General features: G+C 36.0%; 1 protein-coding gene across 1 annotated transcript in view; it reads left to right on the top strand.

Moving 5' to 3' along the window:
• The window catches only part of LOC140161228 (spectrin beta chain-like), a 130901-nt gene that overhangs the window by 92196 nt on the left and 14657 nt on the right, over positions 1-24048 (top strand). The window contains 21 exon segments of the mRNA XM_072184684.1: positions 480-659; positions 1944-2147; positions 2913-3062; positions 3544-3648; positions 5397-5491; positions 5998-6088; positions 6577-6729; positions 7501-7692; positions 8761-8844; positions 9957-10075; positions 10523-10637; positions 11268-11381; positions 12469-12651; positions 13192-13293; positions 13608-13796; positions 14570-14820; positions 15337-15574; positions 20887-21024; positions 22143-22268; positions 23419-23549; positions 23670-23856. Coding sequence (XP_072040785.1) covers positions 480-659; positions 1944-2147; positions 2913-3062; positions 3544-3648; positions 5397-5491; positions 5998-6088; positions 6577-6729; positions 7501-7692; positions 8761-8844; positions 9957-10075; positions 10523-10637; positions 11268-11381; positions 12469-12651; positions 13192-13293; positions 13608-13796; positions 14570-14820; positions 15337-15574; positions 20887-21024; positions 22143-22268; positions 23419-23549; positions 23670-23856 — 3147 coding nt within the window.

Genomic DNA, 24048 nt, shown 5'->3' with positions numbered 1-24048 from the left:
TCGATGTGTAACACACATCCTCATCAGAAGTCCTAAGATGTTGTGATGGACTTGCCCTTTTGTTGACCATTGGCAACCTTATACAATGCCCTCATTCGACCAAAAGTCACCAATGGTCAACAAAAGGGCAAGTCCATCAAAACATCTTAGGACTTCTTTTGATGAGGATGTGTGTCACACATCGAAAATTCAAGGTTAGTTGAATTTTTGTGCTGAAAGTCAGTTCAAACTTTTAGAAATTATCACTGATCAGTAAAACTACATACATACCTTTCTGGATCCATATGATCAGGGGAATAATTTGTAACAACATTTGAGCAATATATATATTTCAAATTGGTGGTCTTGAGAAGCATGGTAAAGATGGTCTGTAGCCAGACTATATCTCTAAGGAAAATGCTATACTGGAATAAAAGGTAATCAATTAATTAATGACCTTTTCATTCTCATCCATTTCTTTTTCAATTTACTTATTGCAGTTACAAAGTCTAGTGAATGATGCTACAGAACTTCAAGAGACTTACCCAGGTGAAAATGCCGAACACATTACAACTCAACAAGAGGCTATTGTTAACAACTGGAATCTACTACAGGCTAAATCAGCAGAGAGGAAAACTGCACTACAGGCTGCACATGACTACCATAAGCTGCTGGCTGCTGTAAGTAAGGCATTCAATATTGCATGTGGAGGGTTGTTTATGAGCACTAGCAAATGACTACATACATGAAAAATCGCTTGTGTAACTGTGGAACCACAGGAACTGTCCTCAGTTCATGGTAGACCTAAAATTAAGCTCTATCACATCACATTTTGCACCTCAAAATATGCCTATTTTACACCCCCCCCCCACCCATTAAAAATGGGTGCAAAATTGTGATACAGCTTTTACACCTATACTGCTGCCTGAAATCAAGCCTCAAATAATAAATTAAGCCGTCCTGGAAAAATATATCGCATTTCAACTAATATCAGCTTAGTTCTATGAATGGTTCTTAAATCAAAAGTAGCTCCCAAAACCCCAAAATCTCCCAGGCTAATATTTTAATAGCCCTGTAATCAAAAAGGTATAATAAGGTACGAGGCCTCCAACCTCAACCACTTCTAAACCCGCACTTAAGATTTCACCTCATGAGAAGAAATTGCACCTCCAGATAAAATTATTAAATCCAGAGCTGGTTCCTGGACAATATTTCTCCATCCAAATCAGTATATCTGTATTTTATGACATGCATTTTTGTCCAAATGTAAAGAGTTGAATGTTTGAATGCCTATTTGCTTGTAAGTTGAGGTGTTGGTGCAAATTTAGCTCTGATCCATACACCCCTTTGGGCCAAGAAAAAAAAATTGTTTGCTTGCCCTCAAATAAATTTTAACAATTGGGGCGGTTGGTCGGGATTTCTTTTTTAATTACTATCAAACTCTACTGTTTGTATTAATTAAGGCTCAAAATATGAAAATTCTGACAATTTTGGTGTTAAAATGAATCGACTAACATTACAAAACAACTAAAATGTTGAGCACAAGCTCTAAAATATTTTTTTACATCTTCAGAATGCAAAAATTTGAAAAGAAAAAAAACTTTTTAGGAATTTCCAAAAATAGGGTCGGTATTCGTTTGTACAGTAAATAGAAAAAAACTTTTTTCTGATTTCCAAAATTAGGGTCAGTCGGTTGAGGGCAAGCAAACATCTTTTTTTTTGGCCTTATGGAAGACTTGACCTTAATTTTCCATACAGTGGGTGTAGATTTCAAATGAGTCACCCATATAGGTAACCCCATTTGAAATTCACACTCCCCCTGTAGAAGATTAAGGTCATGTCTTCCATAGGGGTGTATGAATTTCAACTGGAAAAGCCATTCATTTCAAGTAGTGTTTGCTTTATAGTGTGCGATAGTTATGGCTACTATAATTACACTTGCATAACTTCTTTGTTCCCTGTAGTGTCGTGACCTAATCAATTGGGCCAGCGAGACCAATTCTGAGATGGCTTTTGAAGAGAATATACGAGATGTGACAAGTGCCACTGACGCCCGTAGTCAACATCAGCAGTATCGGGTAGAGATCGATACAAGGGAGGATAACTTTGCATCTTTGGTGCAGGCCGGAGAAATGCTTATTGAACAAGATCACTATGCAAAAGATGAGGTAGGTCAAAGATCAATTTGAATGATTGAGTACTTCTTGTAGGGTAGAGGTTCCGATGCCTTCAATAGAGTTCAAATCGAAATTCTAAAATAGTTCGACTTAATTTTTCATCCAAACGGATGCTGCACTAACAAAACTGCTCCATTGACACTGTACAGAATTTTGATCAACAGTATGAGCATGTGCCTTTTGTAATTTGCATAGTTAATGAGCTTTGCCTTTGTACAGAATGGCTCCCATGATGCGATTTACCATTGAATTGTATCACAACAACAATTTGGCCCATGTATATCGATCCTGCTGTAACTGAAGTTGTCAGTGCTGGCAAATATAACTCAACTGAAAAAAAAATGATTAAATGATACAAAGCATTTAAAAATCGTCATTTTGATCAATTTTGCGATTGCGAGTTCTGAGTGGCAAAACTGACTAGCAACAGCAATGAAAAAAATTGCTGTAACTTTGGTAATATTTATCAGAATTCGTCAAGGTAAAAAAATATTTTGTAGCAGTGTTAAGAGCTGGGCTCACATGTACAAGAAAAGACGACACCAGAAGATATCGCTGTCTGGTTTGCCCATCGATTGGATTTTCCTAAACATCGATGACGTCAATTTGCTTGAATGACCGTCGCTGCCTTATTTGGCATTGCAAAATTCTGTACACAGTATTGTAAGTGTGCTGCAGGTGCTTTTATGGAGTGCATTTTGTAGTTATACTATCATATTGATATTATTTTTGGTTCCTTGATTTGCTTCTTATTAGATCCAAGAGAAATTAGAAGCTGTGCTGCATGCTAGGGAGGAACTACATACCAACTGGCAGAATAAGAATGATTACCTGGTCCAAGTGTTTGATCAACAGATTTTTATGAGGGATGCAAAACAACTAGAAACACTGAGTAGTCAGCAAGAGGTAAGAAATGAATAAGAGAGAGAGGGAGAATATTGATGTTTTAAATGGGCTATTCCAGTTGAAATCCAGAACTTAATCTTCCACACAGGGAGAGTTAATTTCAAATGGGGTTACCTGAATGGGTGACTCTATTTGAAATGTACACCCCCTGTGTGTGAGATTAAGGTTATTTCTTCCATAGGGGGTGTGGAATGGCCCAATTCATGTTGTGACTGAAAATGTTGTGTTTCAACTAGATGCAGTGTTACCCAATTAACTATCGGTGTGTATTCAGATGATGTATGTTACAATGTTGGCGTCTTGAAAATTAAATTTGCCGCACAATAATTTGCAGTTTTGTATTACAGTTAGCCACTTTGAGGAATTTTCAGCCTAAATTGGACCAATTTGAAATGCTTATTTTAAGCACACCCAATTTCCAGAGAGTGTAAAAACTGATTACCATATTCAACTAACATTAAATGTTGCCATATTTCCACAGGTTTATCTGTCAGGAAGTGATATGGGATCAACCGTGGAAGAGGTGGATGGACTCATCAAGAAACATGAGGCATTTGAGAAGCTACTGGCAACCCAAGAAGAAAAGGTAAAATATGTAACCACTTAAGGCCAGAGTAATGGAAGACACATTCGTCCACGACCGAATTTGAGATTTTTTGATATTTATCAACACTAAGATGTATTCTTTCACTTCAAACTGATAAAATACAACTTGCTAATATTTATTCGTATTTTTGCTTGATTTATTTCACTCTTTTCAACTCTAAAAAGTCACATGGCTCAAGACAGCTAGTAAATTGGCGGGAAATATTGAGTCAGAAATGCGTGAATGCGAAATATTGTGATTACTGGCAAGCAATTTGCGTCACGTGATTGTGGCGCAACTCTCTGGCAGTATGTCCAACGCAGTCAAGGCGCATTCGGTATGTTGTTAACGCCAGCAAATGTGGTGTAAACAAAACAAAAATTTGCAGTCAAAATGCCACTTAGATTTTTTAATTATTTTGAATTTTAGCGCACTGAAAGCAGACATTATAGATTCATTGGTGCAAAAAGATGCATATTTAGACCATGCACTAGATACAGCTTTTACAAGTGTGAAAGTCTTACCGTTTTAAAATTTAAGGACGTTTTGTGCATAATTTTGACATTTTTTACTAAAACGTCGATTTCTCAGAGTTCACTTTTGACAATATTATGCGATTTTTGTGACAAGATAACTCGAAAAATATGCAAGCAAAGGGTAACCTTTTGCACTATCCTTTAGAGTATATAAGTCTAGGGAAGGTTTTTTCATTTTTTCAAAATATTTGTTTTAAACAAAAATATACACCATTATGTGCAATTTTAAGCGTAATAGAGTGACAAAATGGCTTTTTTCACATGTTTTTTTTTTTTTTTCTAAAAAAGAGACGAATTTCAAAAAAATAAAAAAACCTTCCCTAAGTTCATGTCTCTTCTTTATGAAAAGCTAACTGAATTTTTTTTACTCCGAACGGATTTTTTTCTAAGTTGTCACAAAAAAATTGGGGTAAAAAAGTGGATTTTTGTGATTTTTTCAAAAACTTGAGATTTTTGAACAAATCTGATGTCACCATGGCATACCTTGACTCATTGCCTTTCCAAAAATGTATAGTTTTATATACTTTGGACATACAATTCAGAAATAATGAAGCTCGAAAAGGTCCATGTTCTCTCCCATTACTCTGCCCTTAAACCAAAATTTCATCTGAATAATGCTCTTTGATACAATTTACCAAATAGAATAGTACCGTAGAGTTCTATCTACAAGTATATATGCCTCTAAATGTTATTTTGACAAAAGAGACGAAAGGCAGACACCCCACAAAAACATTACAATATATTGGTCTTACAATGATACATGTTTGTACAGCCACCTGTATCAGAAATATTATTGCTCAAACTCAAAATAATGTTAAGGTGTAGAATGTCTGCCTTTCGTCTCTTTCGTCAAAACAAACCCGCTCATTTAGAGACATGTATGCTTGTAGATGGAATTTTAAAGTATACAATAAAACCGAGTATCCTTTTGTCTCCAAGTTGATGATTTACAACCTGAGCCTGTGTGTTGGAATGAGTATAGCAGTATGTGCTATGTTTTTAATTTATTGCAAAATATCAACCATTTTCTACTCATCCAGAAAGTTAAAAGATATATATAATATTTTAAAAATCATTGCTTATAAGTTTAAATTCCAAATAGGTATTAAAATTAAATTTTATCAATATTATTTCTTTATCCACTTTTATTTCACATGTTAAAATTTGAAATAACCAAGTTTTATTTTGTATATTATGTTTTTATATATATAGACTGCCCTTCTGAAGGACTATGGTGAGAAGCTGGTGTCAAAAGGAAACTTTGATTCAGAAAATATCAAGAAAAAATTGGAGGAAGTCTTAAAGAGGTAACGTTTTGCATACAAACCGATTAAAATATATCTGAATACAGCCGATTTTACTGATGGGATACTAGAAAATTGCCACAAATCTACCGAAAATTTAACTTTTCATCATTACAGATATTTGAACGTGGATTTCCTGAGTTAAACTGAGATGTTGTAAAACTGTTTATCCACACACCATAAAGCAGGCATACAAATATTCCTGCCAGGATTAACACCTCGGACTACTCTGATTTCATGACTTTATTGAACTTTGCGCAGTAACAATGTTCGCTAAATGATGTGCGCATCGGCATGACGTCAAATGGCGACAAGTCAGGTCTAACGCAAAGAATTATGGGATTTACCGAAAACGGAAAAACATATCAGATGGTTCCCATCTGAAATTTCTCTGACCATTGCTTATAGTTATTGCTCATATAAGTTAACAAGAGCTTGAAAAGTGGAGTCTGAAATATTTTAGGATAAGTTAAACCAACCAATATATCTTCTTTTTACAAACATTTCAGACGAGCCAAAGTTAAGACAGATTCTGATGAGAGGAAAGAGAAACTTTCAACAACCAAACAATATGCGCAATTTAACAGGAATGTTAATGAGGTAAGAAAGTATAGTGGATTTTCACCACCTTCAAGGGTATTCATAATGTAGTACTTTTGGTCATGTCAGTGTAAAACTCATTGGCACAGCTTTAAAATTGCAAATGCTCACTTAAAAGCTGCCTTCATGAATTGATGTCACCGGCTAAATGAAGGTAAAAGTACTATATGAGTGTTATGTATTTACCAGACTGTTTCATCATATACTTAACTGTCTTCCTTTTGAGTGCATTCTTTTCCAAATATGCAGCAGGATATATGTACTCTGTATAGAATTGGAATATTCAGCTATCAAGCTCTATGTACAAATTATTGTGATGCTCTTTGTCAGAGGTTCAACGAAAATATTTCAATTTTTAGCATCTGGAGAAACAATCTAATATTGGTAGGTTTGAGGTAAAAAGAAATGGGGCAAATTAACAAATTTAAAAAACCAGGTGATTTTCCATGAATCCGCATTCTATATATTAAATTGCTTATTGTTTGCAGGCCAAGTCATGGATTGATGAGAAGATGAAGATCATGGGTGATGATTTACTGCAAGAGATGAATTTAGAGGATAAAATGAAGAAATTACAGAAACATCAGGCATTTGAGGCGGAGATTATGGCTAATGAGGAGCTTATTGTAGCAGTACAACGGGTAAGTTGGCTATGTGTCTGACTGAATTGTGTTAACATTATGTCCATCTGTTAACAAAAATAAAGGTTATGTTAAATGAGTCTGACACTGACTGTTATATAAGACAGCTTACTTATATAAGTAGACGGTAGTTTACATAAGTGTGTAGTTTGTTTCTTAAGAGCAAAAAGTTTTGAGTTACTAAAAAAATGGTGAATTAATTTACTAGCTAGTGGGTTCTATTAAAGAAAGCCTTGTTGTTTACCTAGCCAAAAGAGATTATAACCATGGTAAATTTCATCTGCAAAAGGTTTTTCTTAAGTGATATCTTATGACATTGTTTCTTTATTCAGAGATGCCAGTTTCCTAAATTTATTAGAATTTCTGAATTTTTAGTAATTAAAAAAACAAATGTTAGTCTTTTTCTTTTCTTTTTTTTTTTTGGTTTGGAGAGTCCCTGGACATAGAGACAAGTGCTACAATCATTTGTGGTTGATTTAAAAAGCAATTTGGGGAAAAATGACCAAAAAATTACAACTTTGTGTCTAAAGGGGAAACCCAACTGAGGCTCTGCGCTTTGGTCACTACGCTCCCTGGGCTCACAATTTTTCGTATTATTTTAAGGTTTTTTAGGCAAGTCACTGGCATCTCTGTTTATTAAGTATTTAATTTGATAGACATTATTCTAACCACTTGCTGAAAAATCTTTGTATCATAGACTCCTGAGAGTAGACTGAATGGAAGCTTAATCTTACACATTATATTTTGTACCTTATTTTATCGCTCTCACAGACAAGTGAGGAACTGGTCCATAAGCAACACCATGACTCTGATGATATCAACAACTGTGGATCAGACCTGATTGGTCATTGGAAGAAGCTAAGAGAAGCCTCTGAACAGAGAGGCAAACATCTGGAAGAAGTCAGAGACTTGCTGGAATTCAATCGCCAAGCTGAGAAGGCTGAAACTTGGATAAGGGAAAAGGTAAGTAGTGAAATTCTTAGTTTGTTTACTTCCGAATCTATGGTTCAGTTTTAATGTTTGCCCCAGCACATTAACAATAGAGGCCGTCAGCCTTACGCCATATTGTGGGTACAAACGATCTGCGTGTTCTGCGTGTTCATGCATCGGACACTACGCGCAGGGCGCAGCTTGCCACGCAGCTGTTGTCATGCAACGATGCATTGATTTTGCTGTTCATGCATGGAGATCAAACGACCGTCGCAGCGTGTACCCACAAGATGGCGGCATATGACGTCACGCTGACGGCCTCTATACTGTGTCAAGTTCTTACCAGAAGAATCAAACATATTGAAAGCTCTTGTTTTTTAAGAGTTATTTACCTATAACTGTTCACTATTGGCTCTTCCAGTTGAAGTCCATACACACCCTATGAAAGACATGACCTTAATCTCCCACACAGGGAGTGTAGATTTCAAATGGATCTACCCATTCAGGTAACCCCATTTGAAATTCCCACTCCCTGTGTATGGGTGTATGGATTTCATCTGGAATATCCTCATGTATACATTGTATCATCATCATCATCATCTATTCTGTCTATCATAAGTTGTTTGATCTCTGATGGTTCAGACCAATATCACTCTATACTTTGAGGATAAGCAGACAACATGTTCCCTGATTCAAACAAAATTGTCAGTGACTTCAAGTGATCCAGTGCACAACCATGAATGAATTGTGTGCATATTGCTGTTGATCTGAAAATCCAGACCTAAAACTTTTCCTCTTTTTAGCGGATTTCAGCTTTTTATGTTGATCAAATTTATGTGTTTTCTTTTATTTTCAGCCCAATTTGAGCCATTTTACCCTAATTTTATGCTGTTGTTCAGCTTATTTTGAGCATTTTCAGTGTTTTTCACTAAAGGTTAGTTTCAGGTCTGAAAATGGTATCTCATGCAGGTGCTCAACTCTAATTTAGACAACATTTATTTGAGTGAAAATCTAGACTTGTTGCCTCTTATCTTGGTATAAGTTTCATCTTTCTTTGAAATGATAGAATCTTAATGTGGTTCTTGTTATTATTTGTGACAGGAATTGATGATGTCAGCAGGTGAGCTTGGGAGAGATTATGAACATTGCTTGGAATTGCAGAAAAGGCTTAATGATATAGGAACCGTAAGTATTGAATTTTATTGTTATGCATAGAAAAACAATTAGACTAATAAAGCTCCTACTACAATCATCGAAATAGTCTTGGAACGCTTGTGTGTAAATAGCGAAAAACTGTCATTCCCTCTCCCCTGTGCAATGTTGAGAAATGCCAATGTCTTCAGTGGTTTCCCAGTGTGTTCCAACATTGATTGATGTGGAGAGGGGAATGGTATATCATTGTTGTAGATGTCATGTTTATTCCCAGGCACAATATACGTCATTTCCATGATCATATGAAATTCTGCACGGAATTTTGACAGAGTGTGCCAAGCGTTCCAAGTACTTTTGAACATTGTAGCTTTACCAAGTAGTTGCAGCCCGGGGTTGCAGTATTAGAGGAAACATGTTGAAAACAACACAGGAACAGTAAAATTCAGCATAAAGTACTAAGACGTAATAGTCATGCTTTACTACTCAAGAGTCATCCTGCCATGTAAATTAGCTAGTGTCAGCGAGTTGGTTTTAGTCAATGCAGTGGCTTTTTATCCCTTTATTTTATGATAAGAGTTTGTCTCTACTAGTTGTATACAGATAGCTGGTCTCTATTTTTATTCCTTGAAAAATAAAAGTTTTGTCTTTTCGCAACATCTGGTTTTTGATTTTGTTTATACCTTTTGTTTTATTCCCCCATTGAATGTTGTGTCACATTTTCCCTGTTTTTTTAATTTATTTTATTCAAGCTTGGAAACAGAGAAGTGAATTATCAAGTGGTTTCCAAAGACTTATGCCCTACTTTTGTTCCAGGCACATGTATTTCAAAATTTACAATTTCTAATATTATCTCCCACATGTAGAGAAGGCCTTTGCACACTGCACATAGAAGAAAAAGGAAATGAGATTGTTATTATTCAATGGTTCTACGCCCAGCCCAACACCCCATGCCTGCTAGTTTGGCTCCGTAAGCAGTACTGCAACTAGAACCAATGCTGTACCCTGTAAAAGTTGTTGATAATGAAGTAATGTTAACAAATACATCTACGGTTGCTATACCAATATGTTTATCTATATTGCTGATACCATAGTAAGTATGTGGATCTTCAAGTCACTTGTTCTCTTTGATGTCTGTTTTTTTACAGGATATGTCAGTTGATGATTCAGTGATTCAACAAATCAATGATATTGGTGATAAATTGATAAGACAAGGACAAGGCAAAAATACAGATGTAGAAAAACGCAAACAAGAAATAACACACAAGTAAGTTGTGAAAGGTTCTTTTCTCATTAGGCGACAAAAAACATTTGTTTTTCGGGCCCGACCGAACCAGATTTTGCATTTTTGGGAGAATTTTTTTGCCAAAATTAATTAATTTTGATGGAAAAATTTTTGAAAATATTTTGAAAATTTTTTGCAAACATATTTTAAAAAGTTAAATTCTTGCCAGATTTTTCAAGCTTTCAGCAACTTTTTAGGGTAATTTTAGCCCCAAATGATTTTCAAATATTTGTTATACAGTGTGGTCCAAAAACGATATTACCTAGTGTCACAAGTTTGTTTCTCAATGTTGAAAAGTAACCTTTGACAGCATTGAGAGTTGCTGTTAAATCAATATTTATAGTAAATGTGGAAAATGCTACGTAGACCATAATAGTAATTGTTCCTGCAGTAATTAAAGTTTTCGTTTTCATTGCATGATATTTACAGTTGGCAAGCAATGCAGAATGGTCTGTCTGATTATCGTAACAAGATAGAGGGCGCTCTTGAAGTCCATGCTTTCAACCGAGATGTGGATGAAGTGAAGGAAAGATTGAATGAAAAGGTTAGTGATTTCATGATGTGTATGCAAAAATTCTATTAAAGTGAGCAAGAGCGATGCTCCTCTTCCGCTCCTCTCAAGTTGATCCTCTTGATGACTCACTGACACTGTACACTTTTAATGGCCATTGGTGCAAGCAACTCTTTCTCTGTTAAGATTCTTCTTGATGCTACAAGAAGAGCTTTTTAGAGCTCTTAACCTCATTTCAAAATACAATATCTGAATAAAATGAGTCATTCACAGAGTACGAGTGACCCTTTTTTCCATCTCTTTTTGTATTGAGTACCCTATAATAGTTGAATGAAGTTTGTTTCCGCTACACCAGTTATCAGAGAACTTTTGCAATTTATTGCCACTGTAGCGTTTGCATTGTGAACACATGGGAAATGTGGTTCTGAATGGTTGATTGAACACGTCATGAAACATCTAGGCTATACCTTGTTCTCTAAACAAGCCGTTGAGCATCATGCGACTGACCCTGGTTTGACCGTTCTTTTCACACAATAAAGAGGGCATGTTTCACACAATAAACAGGGCAAACTTTTGGCTAAGTTTCTCATTTATCGTTTTAACTGTGTTGACAGAAGATTAAAATTCTCATCTTTGAAATATTGTATAAAATGTTACTTTCAGAGGAATGCAATGTGTAGTGAGGAATTGGGTAAAGACCTTCAAGGTGTGGAATCCTTACAGAGAAGACATCAAGATATGGTCAGAGATATATCAGCCATAGAAGATAAACTGAAGGTAATAAGGGCTCACGATATTATCTATATAGTTGGCGATTCAAAGTCATTAAGTATGTTCATGCCTATTTAACTATTATAAAAGACTGTGGAACAATTTACCCATCACCATTTGTACTGCAAACTCATTGCCAGTCTTCAAGAAATTACTGAAGTCATATCTCTTCCCAAAAAGTTGACTGTTTTTATTGCTCACTTCTTTGTTATATTGTGTTTATGCTTTGAATTTGTTTATGCGCTGTGATCTAGATGTAACAGCGCTTTATAAAAATTTGTGTATGCATATTGTGTATGTAAAGTACTATAGGGTGAAGCTGTGACAAACCAAGCCATTTGTCATATACAGCCATATGTAGCAGGAGTTGATTCATAGGAACTAAAAAATAAAGAAATCTGTAAATTGCGTCTTTCACTACCTGGGCCAATTATTGTCAACACTGCCCTTCTGCATTCTTAATGCAATCCACAAGATTGCAAGTTTGTGCATGTGTATGTATCATATGCGTATTTTGCTTGAAACTTTTAAAAAAAAATCTGCAAAATGCGCCTTTTACTACCTGAGCCAATTATTGTCAACACCACCATCTGTATTATCAATGCTATCCACAAGATTGCAAGTTTGTGCATGTATAGTATGAGTATTTTGCTTGCAATGCGGTTATTTAGAAATTCCTGTGCACATGATTGCAGAATAATATTATTCTATCGCAGCATCTATCATAAACATGGTAAATAGAAGTTTTAACTTTTGTTTTTTGAGTAAGAAGATGAAAGTGGATCAAACTGCAAGTAAACAGCAATTTATTTTTCGCATCATTGCATAGTGGTAGCACTACTGTTATTTTGAACTACCGATATGGTTAACTTTCACTGTAATGTAAACCTTCTGAATTCTGCTCTTTCAGACTTTACTGGTTGTTTTACTTGGGCCAGTTACATCCCTGCAATTTTGGAGCAAATTTAAATTTTAAGAAATTTTTGATTGCCATTTCTCATGCCTGGATGGTGGGCTATATACAAGTGTATTTTTTTTCCAAGTTATAATTTTACAGCATGATTGATGGATTGTTGTTTCACCCTTTGCGCAGGAATTGGACGAAGAGCAAATTAAACTTTGCAGAAAACATCCAGAAAATGAAGAGGAGATTTATGCCAAGAAACTTGAAGGTACACAGCTGTGGGAAGCACTCAAGATGCAAACTAAACAAAGGAAAGCCAAGCTGGATGATTCTTATAACTTGCAAAAATTCTACAAGGATTATAGAGAAATGGTGAGTTTGTATGAAAAAAATAAGTGAAGTGAAGAACTAATATATACACTTTTCTCAATTTGAAATATAGGCCTATAGGCAATAATATAATCTGTCAAATATAACATGATAAGAAAGTATGTGCTGTTTTTGAGCATAGTTTTCAAAGATATACATTGGAATTTTTATATTAGGTGTCAACTCAAAGCTAGCATTATAGGGCAAATGTTGGTGGCCTCAACACAAAAAGTTCAAAAGTATCATTTATCAGCTTTTGCATCTGAACTCTGGAGCATGAAGATATAAATAGCTCATTTAGTATATGGCCATTTGATCAAATAACTGCTGTATAATGTCAATTTGCTTTCTCAATAGAGTTTCATAGGTAATTTTTCAAATGATTGTGGTCATGTAATTTGTGTTTTCTGTTATATTATTTTGTTTTTGTCTTTGTTATGCTTTTGTTCCATTGTTTGGTTGGTTTTCATCAATCTTTGAAATTATTTCTACAGATTTGCTGTTTAATGAGTATTGAGTAACTTATTGCAATTTGTTCTTTAGAATACTTGGAGTAATGATATCGTCACAAGAATGACATCAGGTGACCTGGCCAAGTCTGTTGCTGAAGCTGAAAATATGTGTGAATTACACAAAGAAAGAAAGGTAAGTAGCATGAGCAGGAGGATATGATTTTTTTAAATTGAACTAGAAAGAAAATTATTATTCAATGCATGGGGACCAATGGAAGTTTAAATTATTGTTGGAAAAAGTTGAGTTTACAATAGATCTTGCACTTAACCCAAGTCATGGAACTCTGTTATTATTAATCTAGGATTAGTGTGAGACTTTTTTAGGACGTGCCCATCCGAGGTATTTGAAATGCACTGTGTACCCAAATCTGCAATTCAGCAGACTACCTAGGAGCAACTAACTAATCAATTGTGTTATATTTCATTTTTAACATTTTATTTCTATAGGTTGAGGTAGATGGCCGTGATGCAATGTTCAAATATGTCCGCCAGTTTGGAGACCGTCTAGTCCAACGAGGTCACTATGCATGCGATGACATCAAGAAGTCGCTACAACATGCTAGGGAATTGAGGCAACAAGTCCATGATACATGGGAAGAAAGAAAAGACCTGCTAGCACAATGCTTTGACTTCCAGGTAAGATCACCTAGATCTGTATTCACCAAAAGGTGTTAACTTTGCTCTTGCACTAAAATTACAGTTAGATTTCAATAAACGATATATAGGCATGTTGCACTTTACGTAATGCAAGACTAGTGCGGGATTATGTGAAATTGGAACTTTATTGACCCATGTAGTAATAATTTCATTAATTTCATTCGGCTGCAAAGCAGGCGACTACAAAATTTCTCCATGTATTACGATTTGAAGCCAAAGTTGTAATAGCATCTGGCAGTAAAAAGTTGTTAAAGTCCCCCCAACAAGTTTTGCACATAAGAAAATTAGGTTCTTCTTCCAATATAGTACAGTGCGCACATGTTCTTCGCCTTGCAGGTCTTCTTTTACTTTTTTTATTTTATTTATTTTTTTTTTACACTTTATCACTGGTATATACAATAATTATAATATAACATCAAAATATATTGCACATGAATATTCAAAAGTACATACAAAAAAAAAGAAGTAGATAACAAATTTGCACCAGTGAAAGGCAAGGACTAACAGGTGCAAAGCACCTCTAGGACAGTCCCACCAAAGATCAAAACAATGAGGACACCCCCTCCCCCCTCCCTAAAAAAATGGGGGGGAAAAGATAGAAGATTTACCTTGTAGTAACACACACCCAAATAATATTTGTTATTTATAAGTCAAACTATAGCAGTTGTAACATCCCAACAAAGTAAATGTTTAACTTGATTTGTATATAAGAACTATTTAATAAATTGAAAGTCATATGTGTCACACTCTAGGTATTCCAAGAATATGTTGAGCAGGCAGAGACATGGCTGGCAACAAAAGAAGCCTTCCTTACCAATGAGGATGTAGGAGACTCACTGACCAGTGTGGAGTCACTGCATAGGAAACAAGATGTGTTTGATAAAACCCTACAGACTCAGGTTGAGAAGATTGAAGACTTGCAGACATTTGCATCAGAGCTTATTCAGGCTAAGCATTATGATACAAAGAATATAGAGGATAAATGCACAGCAGTATTGGAAAGGTGCGGCCAAGTAGTTTTTCACTGCTTTTTTCTTCACAGGCGTGTTTTGTGTGATATGTACATGTGTGTGTAAGAGAGATAGAGCCATTTCTTTTTTTCATTTAACATTCCCAGAAGCATTTGGGAGTAGGGGAAAAGTAAATGTCAGGGGCAAAAATATGAGAAGTTTCTGCCAATGAACATTCATGCCCATTTAATGGGCTTGAAATATGCTCTAAATCCAAAATCACATCAAAATTGGACTTTCAGATTCTGTTATGCACGTGTCAATGAATGTAATAAAATACAAAAGTAATTGGAACATTTTTTGCCATAACGTCAAATGATTCCTTTATCTTTTAATATCTTCAATAAATCTGGTAATACATTGTCACTGTTTTTGTAAAGAAATAACAATGTAAGTGAAAGCACAAGATTGAATTTGATTTCCTGACTAGCTTTCTATATTTTAAAGCATTTTAATTTAATAAAATACAAAAGTAACAAGTAGATGCAACTATATTTTTTCATCCGCAGGAGAGATAAATTATGGGCAGAGAGTGAGAAACGTCGCCGTACCCTGGCAGAATCCAAACAACTCCATCAATTCTTGCAGAACCACTATGAAGTGTTCTCCTGGATCCAAGAGAAGATGCAGATGGCTTGCGATGAGTCCTACAGAGATCCTAGTAACCTGAAGGGCAAAATGCAGAAACACCAGGCCTTTGAGGCTGAACTCAGTGCCAATAAGGGCAGAGTAGAAGCTGTTACTGAGGTGGGTTTGTGAGTTCAAATGTGCATTGGTGTTTGCTTCCTAAGCACAACATATTGTATTACTGTAGAAGATGAAATTTTTGCGCTGATTTTATATTTGATTATTTCACCGGTTTAACATAGACCTGTGAATTCAATTTAATGCTAGGTAAGTAAGTTTTTAATGCTTACAGGTGCTTTGAAAACAATATTCCTTGATAACAAGTACATACTTAACTATAAAAAACTACAAGTCCACACACAGAGATTGGGGAAGGTGTGAAAAACCCAAACTGAAATGGGATGAAACTGACAAAGCAACTAAATACATCACATAGCAAAAATGAGAGCAAGAGAAAAAGTAAAATAAAAATAAAATTACATTTGAAAAGAATCAAATTTGGTATTTAGGCCACCGGGATGTAAGGTTCAGAGCTTGAATATGACACTGTGCTTGGCTTTAAGGTGCTCCTTTGTGGAACCATGGCAAAGAATGACACCAGTGACACTACATGTAAAATCACCGATTTTGCAATCATATGGCAAATTGAAGTGTTTAGCAACTGGGAAACCAACAGAGTTACTTCTGAAGGACCGAATGTGCTCTGTGATGTGGTCAACTAGGCTGTACTGGGTTTCAGCTGTATAAATGAGATCGCATCTCTTACAAATAATAGCATACACTACATTGCTGGAAATACAAGTGAAGTGATCATCCACAGAGTATGAACCTTTAGGTCCAGTAATACGCAAGTTCTGATCATTAGTGACATAATTACAAGTATTGCATCTTTTACGATTATAAGTGAAAGTTCCTAATTTAACAGTCTCTGGTGGCTTAGGATGTGAGGCGCGAACCAGATGGTTGGCTAGATTCTGATCCCTTTTATTTACAGTGATGGGGATCTTAGCGAAAATATCCTTGGTGGAAGGGTCCTCCATCAGCGATCTATGTTCTTTAAAATAATCCGATGGATAGGATGGATCAAAAGGCAGGTCATGGTTTCCCCAACGTATTGGATCCCACACTTAGCATGCTGGATAATGTAATATATTTATATGTATATATTCAAGTCTGAAGTAGGAACTTTGATCAACATATTATTTCAAGCTTTTGGGCTTTAACCCTTCATCAGGATCTGCAGAAGAACATAATGAGCCACAACATGAATAAATGCCTGAATAAATACAAAAATAAAGAGAAATTATATACTAATTACTCTAAATAGACCAACAAATCTTTGTTATATATATATATATGAGAAGAAATTGGCTGGCAACCGTACATTTAAATCGCCTCATCAAAAAGTTAATGTATAGTCGGAGAAATTGTGAAAGGGCAAAACGTAGCAGGATATACTAGCTTTCGGATATCACATCCTTCCTTGGGTAACCAGGCCTACGAAAAACACACAGAAAAAAGGAGATGATAAATACATCTTTTCACGATATAGTACTCAATTTAAATGAAAACTGCCAGTTGAAAGTGCTCGATTCAATTGAAGAGTGGTAATATAGTTGTACAGAAAACAGTTCAAATATTACATGTTTTTGTATCAGTTACTGCCAGTTTCATGCTACACATCCGTATAGGATAGCAACAATCATCAGACTGGTATAAAAGTTTACAACAAAAAACATTATTGATCAAGACAATACATAAAATCAATTATTGATTGAAACAAATCATTTCTGTGCTGGTGGTGTTGCTGGGTGAAAAGTTGCTAGGTGATGCTGAATTGGTCCAGTTTGTGCTTATTTCTGTGCCTACAATTAGATATGAGTTCCGAGCGCTTGTTAAAAGTTGAGTTTTTGGTGCCGTCATGATGTGATATTTCTCTGCAAGGCATAAGCATTTCTTGGTGGCTGGGATATATATATATAATATCACAAACGTAATACAAACCAATTAAAAATAATAGACAATTGCATTTAAAAGATTTGTTAACAGCTAGTGACAGAGCTTTCATAATTGATTCAAAGCTTCTTTAGGGTAAAAGCTAATACAGAACTTAATTACAAAGTCACTATAATTTATAAACAAAACTCATAACTTCTGTGTTGTCAGAATGGATGACAAAATGTGAAGAGAACATTGCAAAAACAAAGCCGGAGTGGAAGAGGACGGCAGAACACAAAAGTTTTTTCCCACATATGTTCAGTCCATTGGTGTCCTGTTTTTTAAACCAGAATTTTTCACAATGTTGTCTGCGGTATTTGGATTGAGTTCCTAGATTTTCAATGATGACGACTTGGAAATGTATGAGAGTGTGACTTTTTTGTAAAAATGTATGCCAACAGGTTCGTCCAGATATTTTTGGGCATTGTTGATGGTGGAGCAGTGATTGTTCATTCTAAGTCGAAGGCAAGTTCCAGATTCCCAGACGTATTAGATGCCACACTGAGTGTAAATAGTGTAAATAATGTTTGAGGTGGATAATGCAAATGACGTTTGAGACAAGATTCCTCTTCTCAGCTGTGATATGCCTCACAATGGATTTTGGGTGGTTCAATCTGGTGTTTATGTAAACTGGTTGGCCGTTACGCTTCCTAAATGGCTTTTGTACAGCTGTACGTAAGTCCATGTTGACATCCAGGAAGTCCACTTTCTGTAAGTTTGCCTGCACTGTTATCTTTAGTCCAAATGACTGGAAAATCTACAAGTTTTTTTTTTCATTAATTGGGTGCCTTAGCACTTCTTGACGACCGCCAACCCATCATCCCTGTAGAGCCCTATGCCAGGTGTATTTATTGAGTTTATTCTCAAGATTATGGAGTATGAATGGGCCTATCGCTGTCCTGTCGCACGCGCACATCCCGACATCAAACACATTTCCCATTCCCTTCTTCACCCATAGCTGCCACTCGGTGTCATAAAGCAGCATCTTCCTGGCATGCATTATGCTGGTAAATTGCTCAGCCCAAGCCAGCACCTCATGTCTCATGCTTGTCTCTTTGATGTTGCATCCAACCTATCGTTTATCCAAGATAGCTAGCAATTGCATCAAATTTGTTGTCTATTTCATTAGTTATCTGCTATAAAGTTACACCACACAAAGTTATTTGTCCTGGCATAATAATATTATAGGCGGAAGAAGTTGGCTAGGACAACAGATGTTGCAAATCAGGGTGAACATTTATATAGTAAATGTGCACATAAAGAACTCGGCAAACGGTCATATTATTATATAAAGGAAGAAGTACACATAAAGAAATCAGCAAACAGCTCATATTATTATGTAAAGGTAGCTAGATCACAAACATGATACAAACTAATAAAAATAATAGACAATAATTATAAACAAAACACATAAATTCTATGGTGTCGGAATGGATACCAAATTGTGAAGAACGTTGGAAAAAATAAAGCCGGAGTGTTATAGGGTGGCAGAGCATGAGTTATTTTTCATAGATGTTAAGCCCATTGGGTGTGTATGTGTCCTGTTTTTGAATCAAGAATTGTTCGCGATATTGTCTGCAGAATTTGGAATGAGTTCCAAGGTTTTCAATGATGATGACTTGGAAGTGTGTGAGAGTTTGTCCAGATGTTTTTGGACATTGTTGATGGTGGAGCGATGATTGTTCATTCTGAGGTGAAGCCAAGTCCCAGTTTTCCCCGACGTATTTGATCCCACACTGGATAATATAAATGACGTTTGAGGTGCAAGAAATTGGAAACCAACACAGATATAGCAGCAACTTCACAGGTTTTTAATTTTCTTCACAAGCTTTTGGACTTATATAGTCCTTTGTCAGGTTTACCTGAAAACAATACATACACAAAAAACAACACCTACACAGTACACACACAAAAACAGGATAGAGTATACAAATCCTAAGAATTATGGTTGGGATTCATATACATATGACAGCGTTGTAGTGATTTTACTCACAAACTGATTGTGACATTTGAACCAGGTGATCAGCCAGATCAGGTAGACAAGCCCTGTAGATTTACAGTGTAAATAAGAGGCTGTAGGAAAATCCTCCCCAGTGACAGAAGTAGAGAATTTAGTACTTTCATTGACAAATGGGCAGACAGAGCATTTCTTTGAGGTGCATCTGGTAAAGCCTATGGGCGCATCGGGGTCAAAACTGGTCAAAGGCGGTAGGGCAGCGTTCACTAACAGATCACTGAGGTTACGTAGACGACGGAACGAACAGAGGGGTTGATCTGGGAAGGTGGTTTGAAGGTGGAAGGGACTTGACTGCGGGATGACTCAAAAGTGCTTTTGATTGTGCTGTGAGATGAATTTAAATAAGTGGGAAGTTTAGAAGATCAAAAAGCAGTCATCAATAAAGCATTTCCACGTGATGCGGGAATTGGAATAGAGGGGAGATTAAGAAGCTTCTCTTCTAAGGCTCCCTTCATTATATTGGCGTATGAGGGTGCTACACAGTTCAGTTCAGTTTATTTTCATCTCAACACACATAAATAATATAATGCAAAGAAAACATTTTCTAATAAATAAGTAACAAAATGCAATGCCAAATAATTTACAATTGAGATACTAATATTAATATTACAAAATAATATTTTAATAATGTGGTGTGAGAGATGTGGATGCCACAGAAACGCAAAGCGTGTAGAGTTGTGACACCCATTTGATGGTTACAGACAAGTCTTTAGCATAAATACAGTATTCCCATGGCAGTACCCTGGGTCTGGAAGTCATGGACACCATTGAATTGAAAGTTGTTCAGTGTTAAAACAATTGACTTCATCAGAATTGTAACATGAGCGGTAAAACTAATCATGTGACTCACAGGGTAACTCGAAGTCATGTGACTTGATGATTGGTTTATAGACGGGGGCAAGTAGTGTCATTCCTTGCCTTGGTTGAGATCGGGATCCATTGCTGCAATGTAGTAGGCCTTAATGCCCTGTCAAGATATGATATGATGTTGCATAACACTTCCATCTATACACATATCAGTAATTGATTAATATTTATAGTGTATATAATAACATTTTACTCAAGTTAGACTATCTTTTGAATAAAGTGCTCAATCCCAAAAGGGAGAGCGTATAAAAATTCAAAGAACAGACCTTCCAGAATAGGTAGTCGTTACTCTGAGTTTCATGCCTAAAAGGCAATCGTCAGACGACCCGATGAAATGCTTTGGGTGGACTACCATCACTTGGGAATGTGAAAGAATATACATTCCATGGTATCAACACAGCCAAAGTCTATTCAGAGTCAGTCTGTCTATCGGAGATAGTCAGAAAGTGCTCAACTGCAAAACAGGAGCGTATTAACAACTAGTTAACTAACAATTAGTGTATATAATAAGTAAAATTTTACCAATATCACCTTCTCATTTGCTTCATAGGAAGGGGAGAAGATGATAGCAGCGGACCATTTTGCATCAGAGGATGTGAGAGAAAAATTGGATGACCTGAATATGAGATGGGGAAAGTTGCTGGACAAGTCTGCATGGAAGAGAGATAAAATCAAAGAAGCTATTCAGGTAAACCTGCTTGTATATGAAATGTGTGTTCAATTCCTGTCAGTTGCCAATTATCTGTGTTCTTTGTTATGCTCTTCCTTTGACCGTTTTCTTCATATTGGGTTTATCCTTCGTGTAGAAGAGCATAGAATTAGCCTAGCACAGATATTTCTATTCAGGATTCTTAAACACTTGAGAACGTTCTTGCAATCTCATTGGTTCTTACCCGTGTGATGTGACACAATATCACACGGGTCAGCGCGTGTGCATCAACGCGATACGCGGCGTGCTCGCTATTTGAACCAATCGGGAGGCGCATGATAGCAACAATGGGACTGATCGATTTTAAGCCCTAGGTAGTTCCTTATAAAATGTAGGATTTAATTTGATTAAAATTTGTAACATAGTTATGATATTTCTATTTGAATGAGATTCGCCTCGTTGTTTTACTTAAAATAATGATGTCGCCCGTGTTATATGAGACGATAGATGCACTCCAGGGGCTAAAAACAATACCTTTAGCTTTATTCTCTGCTTATACAGCTTCATTCTGTAAGTTGCTTAATTCCTCAATGGAGTCTTTACATCAGTCTAACTCATGAATATCTGGCACCAAGGATACACCCATAATTGGTAGTCAACTTATCTTTAAAATTGTGTTATCGCTAAGTACCGTATTTACCTGATCTGAGACTAATATTAAACACTCCATGAGCTTTGCAATTTCGAAAAGGGGGGCATTTATTAGAAGTGAATTTTCAAGGAAAAAATTTGTGAAATATGACAAATAAGATCAGTTGTGCATTTTTATGCAAGAATGCAATTTATTTAGTTATATATATGAACATTCTACTATGAAGTGGTGATGACTTTGATGGAAATGTAAGTTCGAATAAGATTTGTCCATGCAATTTCGCGATCATGACATGCCAGTTTTAAGCTTACTTACCATGCTTACACATGCCATGGCTTGGAAATTGTCAGCATTTCTGTGATGGTGTTTAAGAAAGGGAGTGTTTGATAGAGTAAATATGGTATTACTAAGACCTGAAAATAACTTCCCAGAAATAAAGGACTTAATACTCTAAAGGTGAATATAATCATTGTAATTCATAATAGCTGTCAATTTTTTTCTCCAGGCCAAGACACTTCAGAGAGGAGTAGATGATCTTACAACTTGGATGTCTGAAGTGGAAAACCAACTTAGCTCACAAGATCTTGGAAAGGATTTGACGAGTGCTACCAAACTTCTCAAGAAACACCAGGTAGGTTGGAAGGAATGTATTCTGTGGACCTGTAAGGTGTAACTGCGTTTGTAAATGGTTCTAACTGTGGAGGTGTGTGTATTTTGTCACATTCACACTGTGGTCTGCTAACAAACGTGGAGCTCCACAGTTGGAGATGACCTCAAAAATGGGGTTTTTGAGCCATAGAGGGGGGTATACCACCTGTCATTTTCTGATTAGAGCAACCTCCACAGTATGGCGGTTGCTGTGAGATTTGTGTAAAAAATCTCCCCAGTTTGAATGTGGGTGTGTGAATCTCCCCAGTTGGAAAACACACACACCTCCACACTTGGCAGCATCTACAAGAGGGGGTGGTTGCCGATCCATGCTCGTCCTCACAGGTTTTTCTCCGGGTGCTCGGTTTTTCTCCTGCATCTAAAATCAGACCTTTTCCCATATCCCTGTCCCGTCATATCCGGATGGCGTCCCTTAAATTTAGTAGCCTCTGAGCACTATTGGGATTAGCCTGGCTTCGGCCGAATGTTATAAATAAATAAATAAATAAAATTTAATCCAATTTGATGTCATTTTTGCAAAAAAAAAAAAGGTTCTGTCTCAGAAGGAAATGAAAACCCCAAAACATGGAAAAAAATCAACAAATTCAATTTTTTTTTTTTTTTTTTTAAACCTTCATTTCATTTTCATTTCATTTTATTTGCCAGAAAAAACACATAATACAAAACAAAATTCATACAATATAAAAAGTACAATACAATCATGATAAAATACATTAAAAAATTAAAATAATGAGGGAAATCGATTTTAAATTAAATACAATTCACACAGTCTTCTGAGACAGACTTCTTCCTTTTGCCACATGCTGGTCAAGAGTCTCACTTTGTTTGATAGGATAGGACCTAAACTATGGGCTTTTCCAGGTTAAATTCATATACTCCCTAGGGAATACATGACCTTAATCTCCCACACAGGGGTGTAGATGTCAAACGGAATCACCCTGGAAACCCCACATTTGAAATTTACACTCCTCATGTTGGAGATTAAGGTCATGCCTTCCATAGAGTATATAGATTTAAAATGGAACTGCTCTATGCTCCTATGATCAATGTGTAAATTTTGAAACTTACATTGTTCCTTTTGTAATACTTTTGAATTTGATTTACATTTCTAGGTGTTGGAATCTCAAATCATTGCTCATGAAGAGAAGGTGCATGAAGTTCAGAAGACAGCTGATGCTTTGAAAGAAGCTGACCATTTTATGAGTGATGAAATGATGAAAAAAGCGATAGAAATTGTACAAAGGTATGTGTGTGTGATATGGACTGTTGTTGAATATGCTAAGACTATATAACATCCATTCCATATGCCAGTGTATTTCAAGATTTCATATTTGCAAATATGTTCTCCTTCATCAATTGCCAGGTATGAAGCTCTGTCAGTACCAGCACTGGAACGAAAACAAAAGCTAGACGATGCAAGACTCCTCCATAAATTCTACCGTGATGTTGCTGATGAGTTGTCATGGATACAAGAGAAGCAGCCAATGGCAAGCTCTGCTGATCTAGGAAAGAATCTGACTGCAGTGCAGAATTTACACAAGAAGCATCAAGTAAATATTGTGTTTTCTTTTTTTTTACATTTTTTTTTTAATTTGCATCTTTTCATTACCAGTTTTACCACCACTGTATATTTGCATGTAAATTAAATTGGGTAATCAGTAGGGATTGTGATCTTGCAGGTATGTAATTCAGTAGTTGGATGCATTAAGTTGATGCCTATAAATTACCTAGTTTCTTCTTAA

Source organism: Amphiura filiformis, chromosome 1 (genome assembly GCF_039555335.1).
Source record: "Amphiura filiformis chromosome 1, Afil_fr2py, whole genome shotgun sequence".
Taxonomy (NCBI): domain Eukaryota; kingdom Metazoa; phylum Echinodermata; class Ophiuroidea; order Amphilepidida; family Amphiuridae; genus Amphiura; species Amphiura filiformis.
The sequence above is the reverse complement of the archived record's forward strand: the minus strand, read 5'-3'. Positions and strand labels throughout refer to the sequence as shown.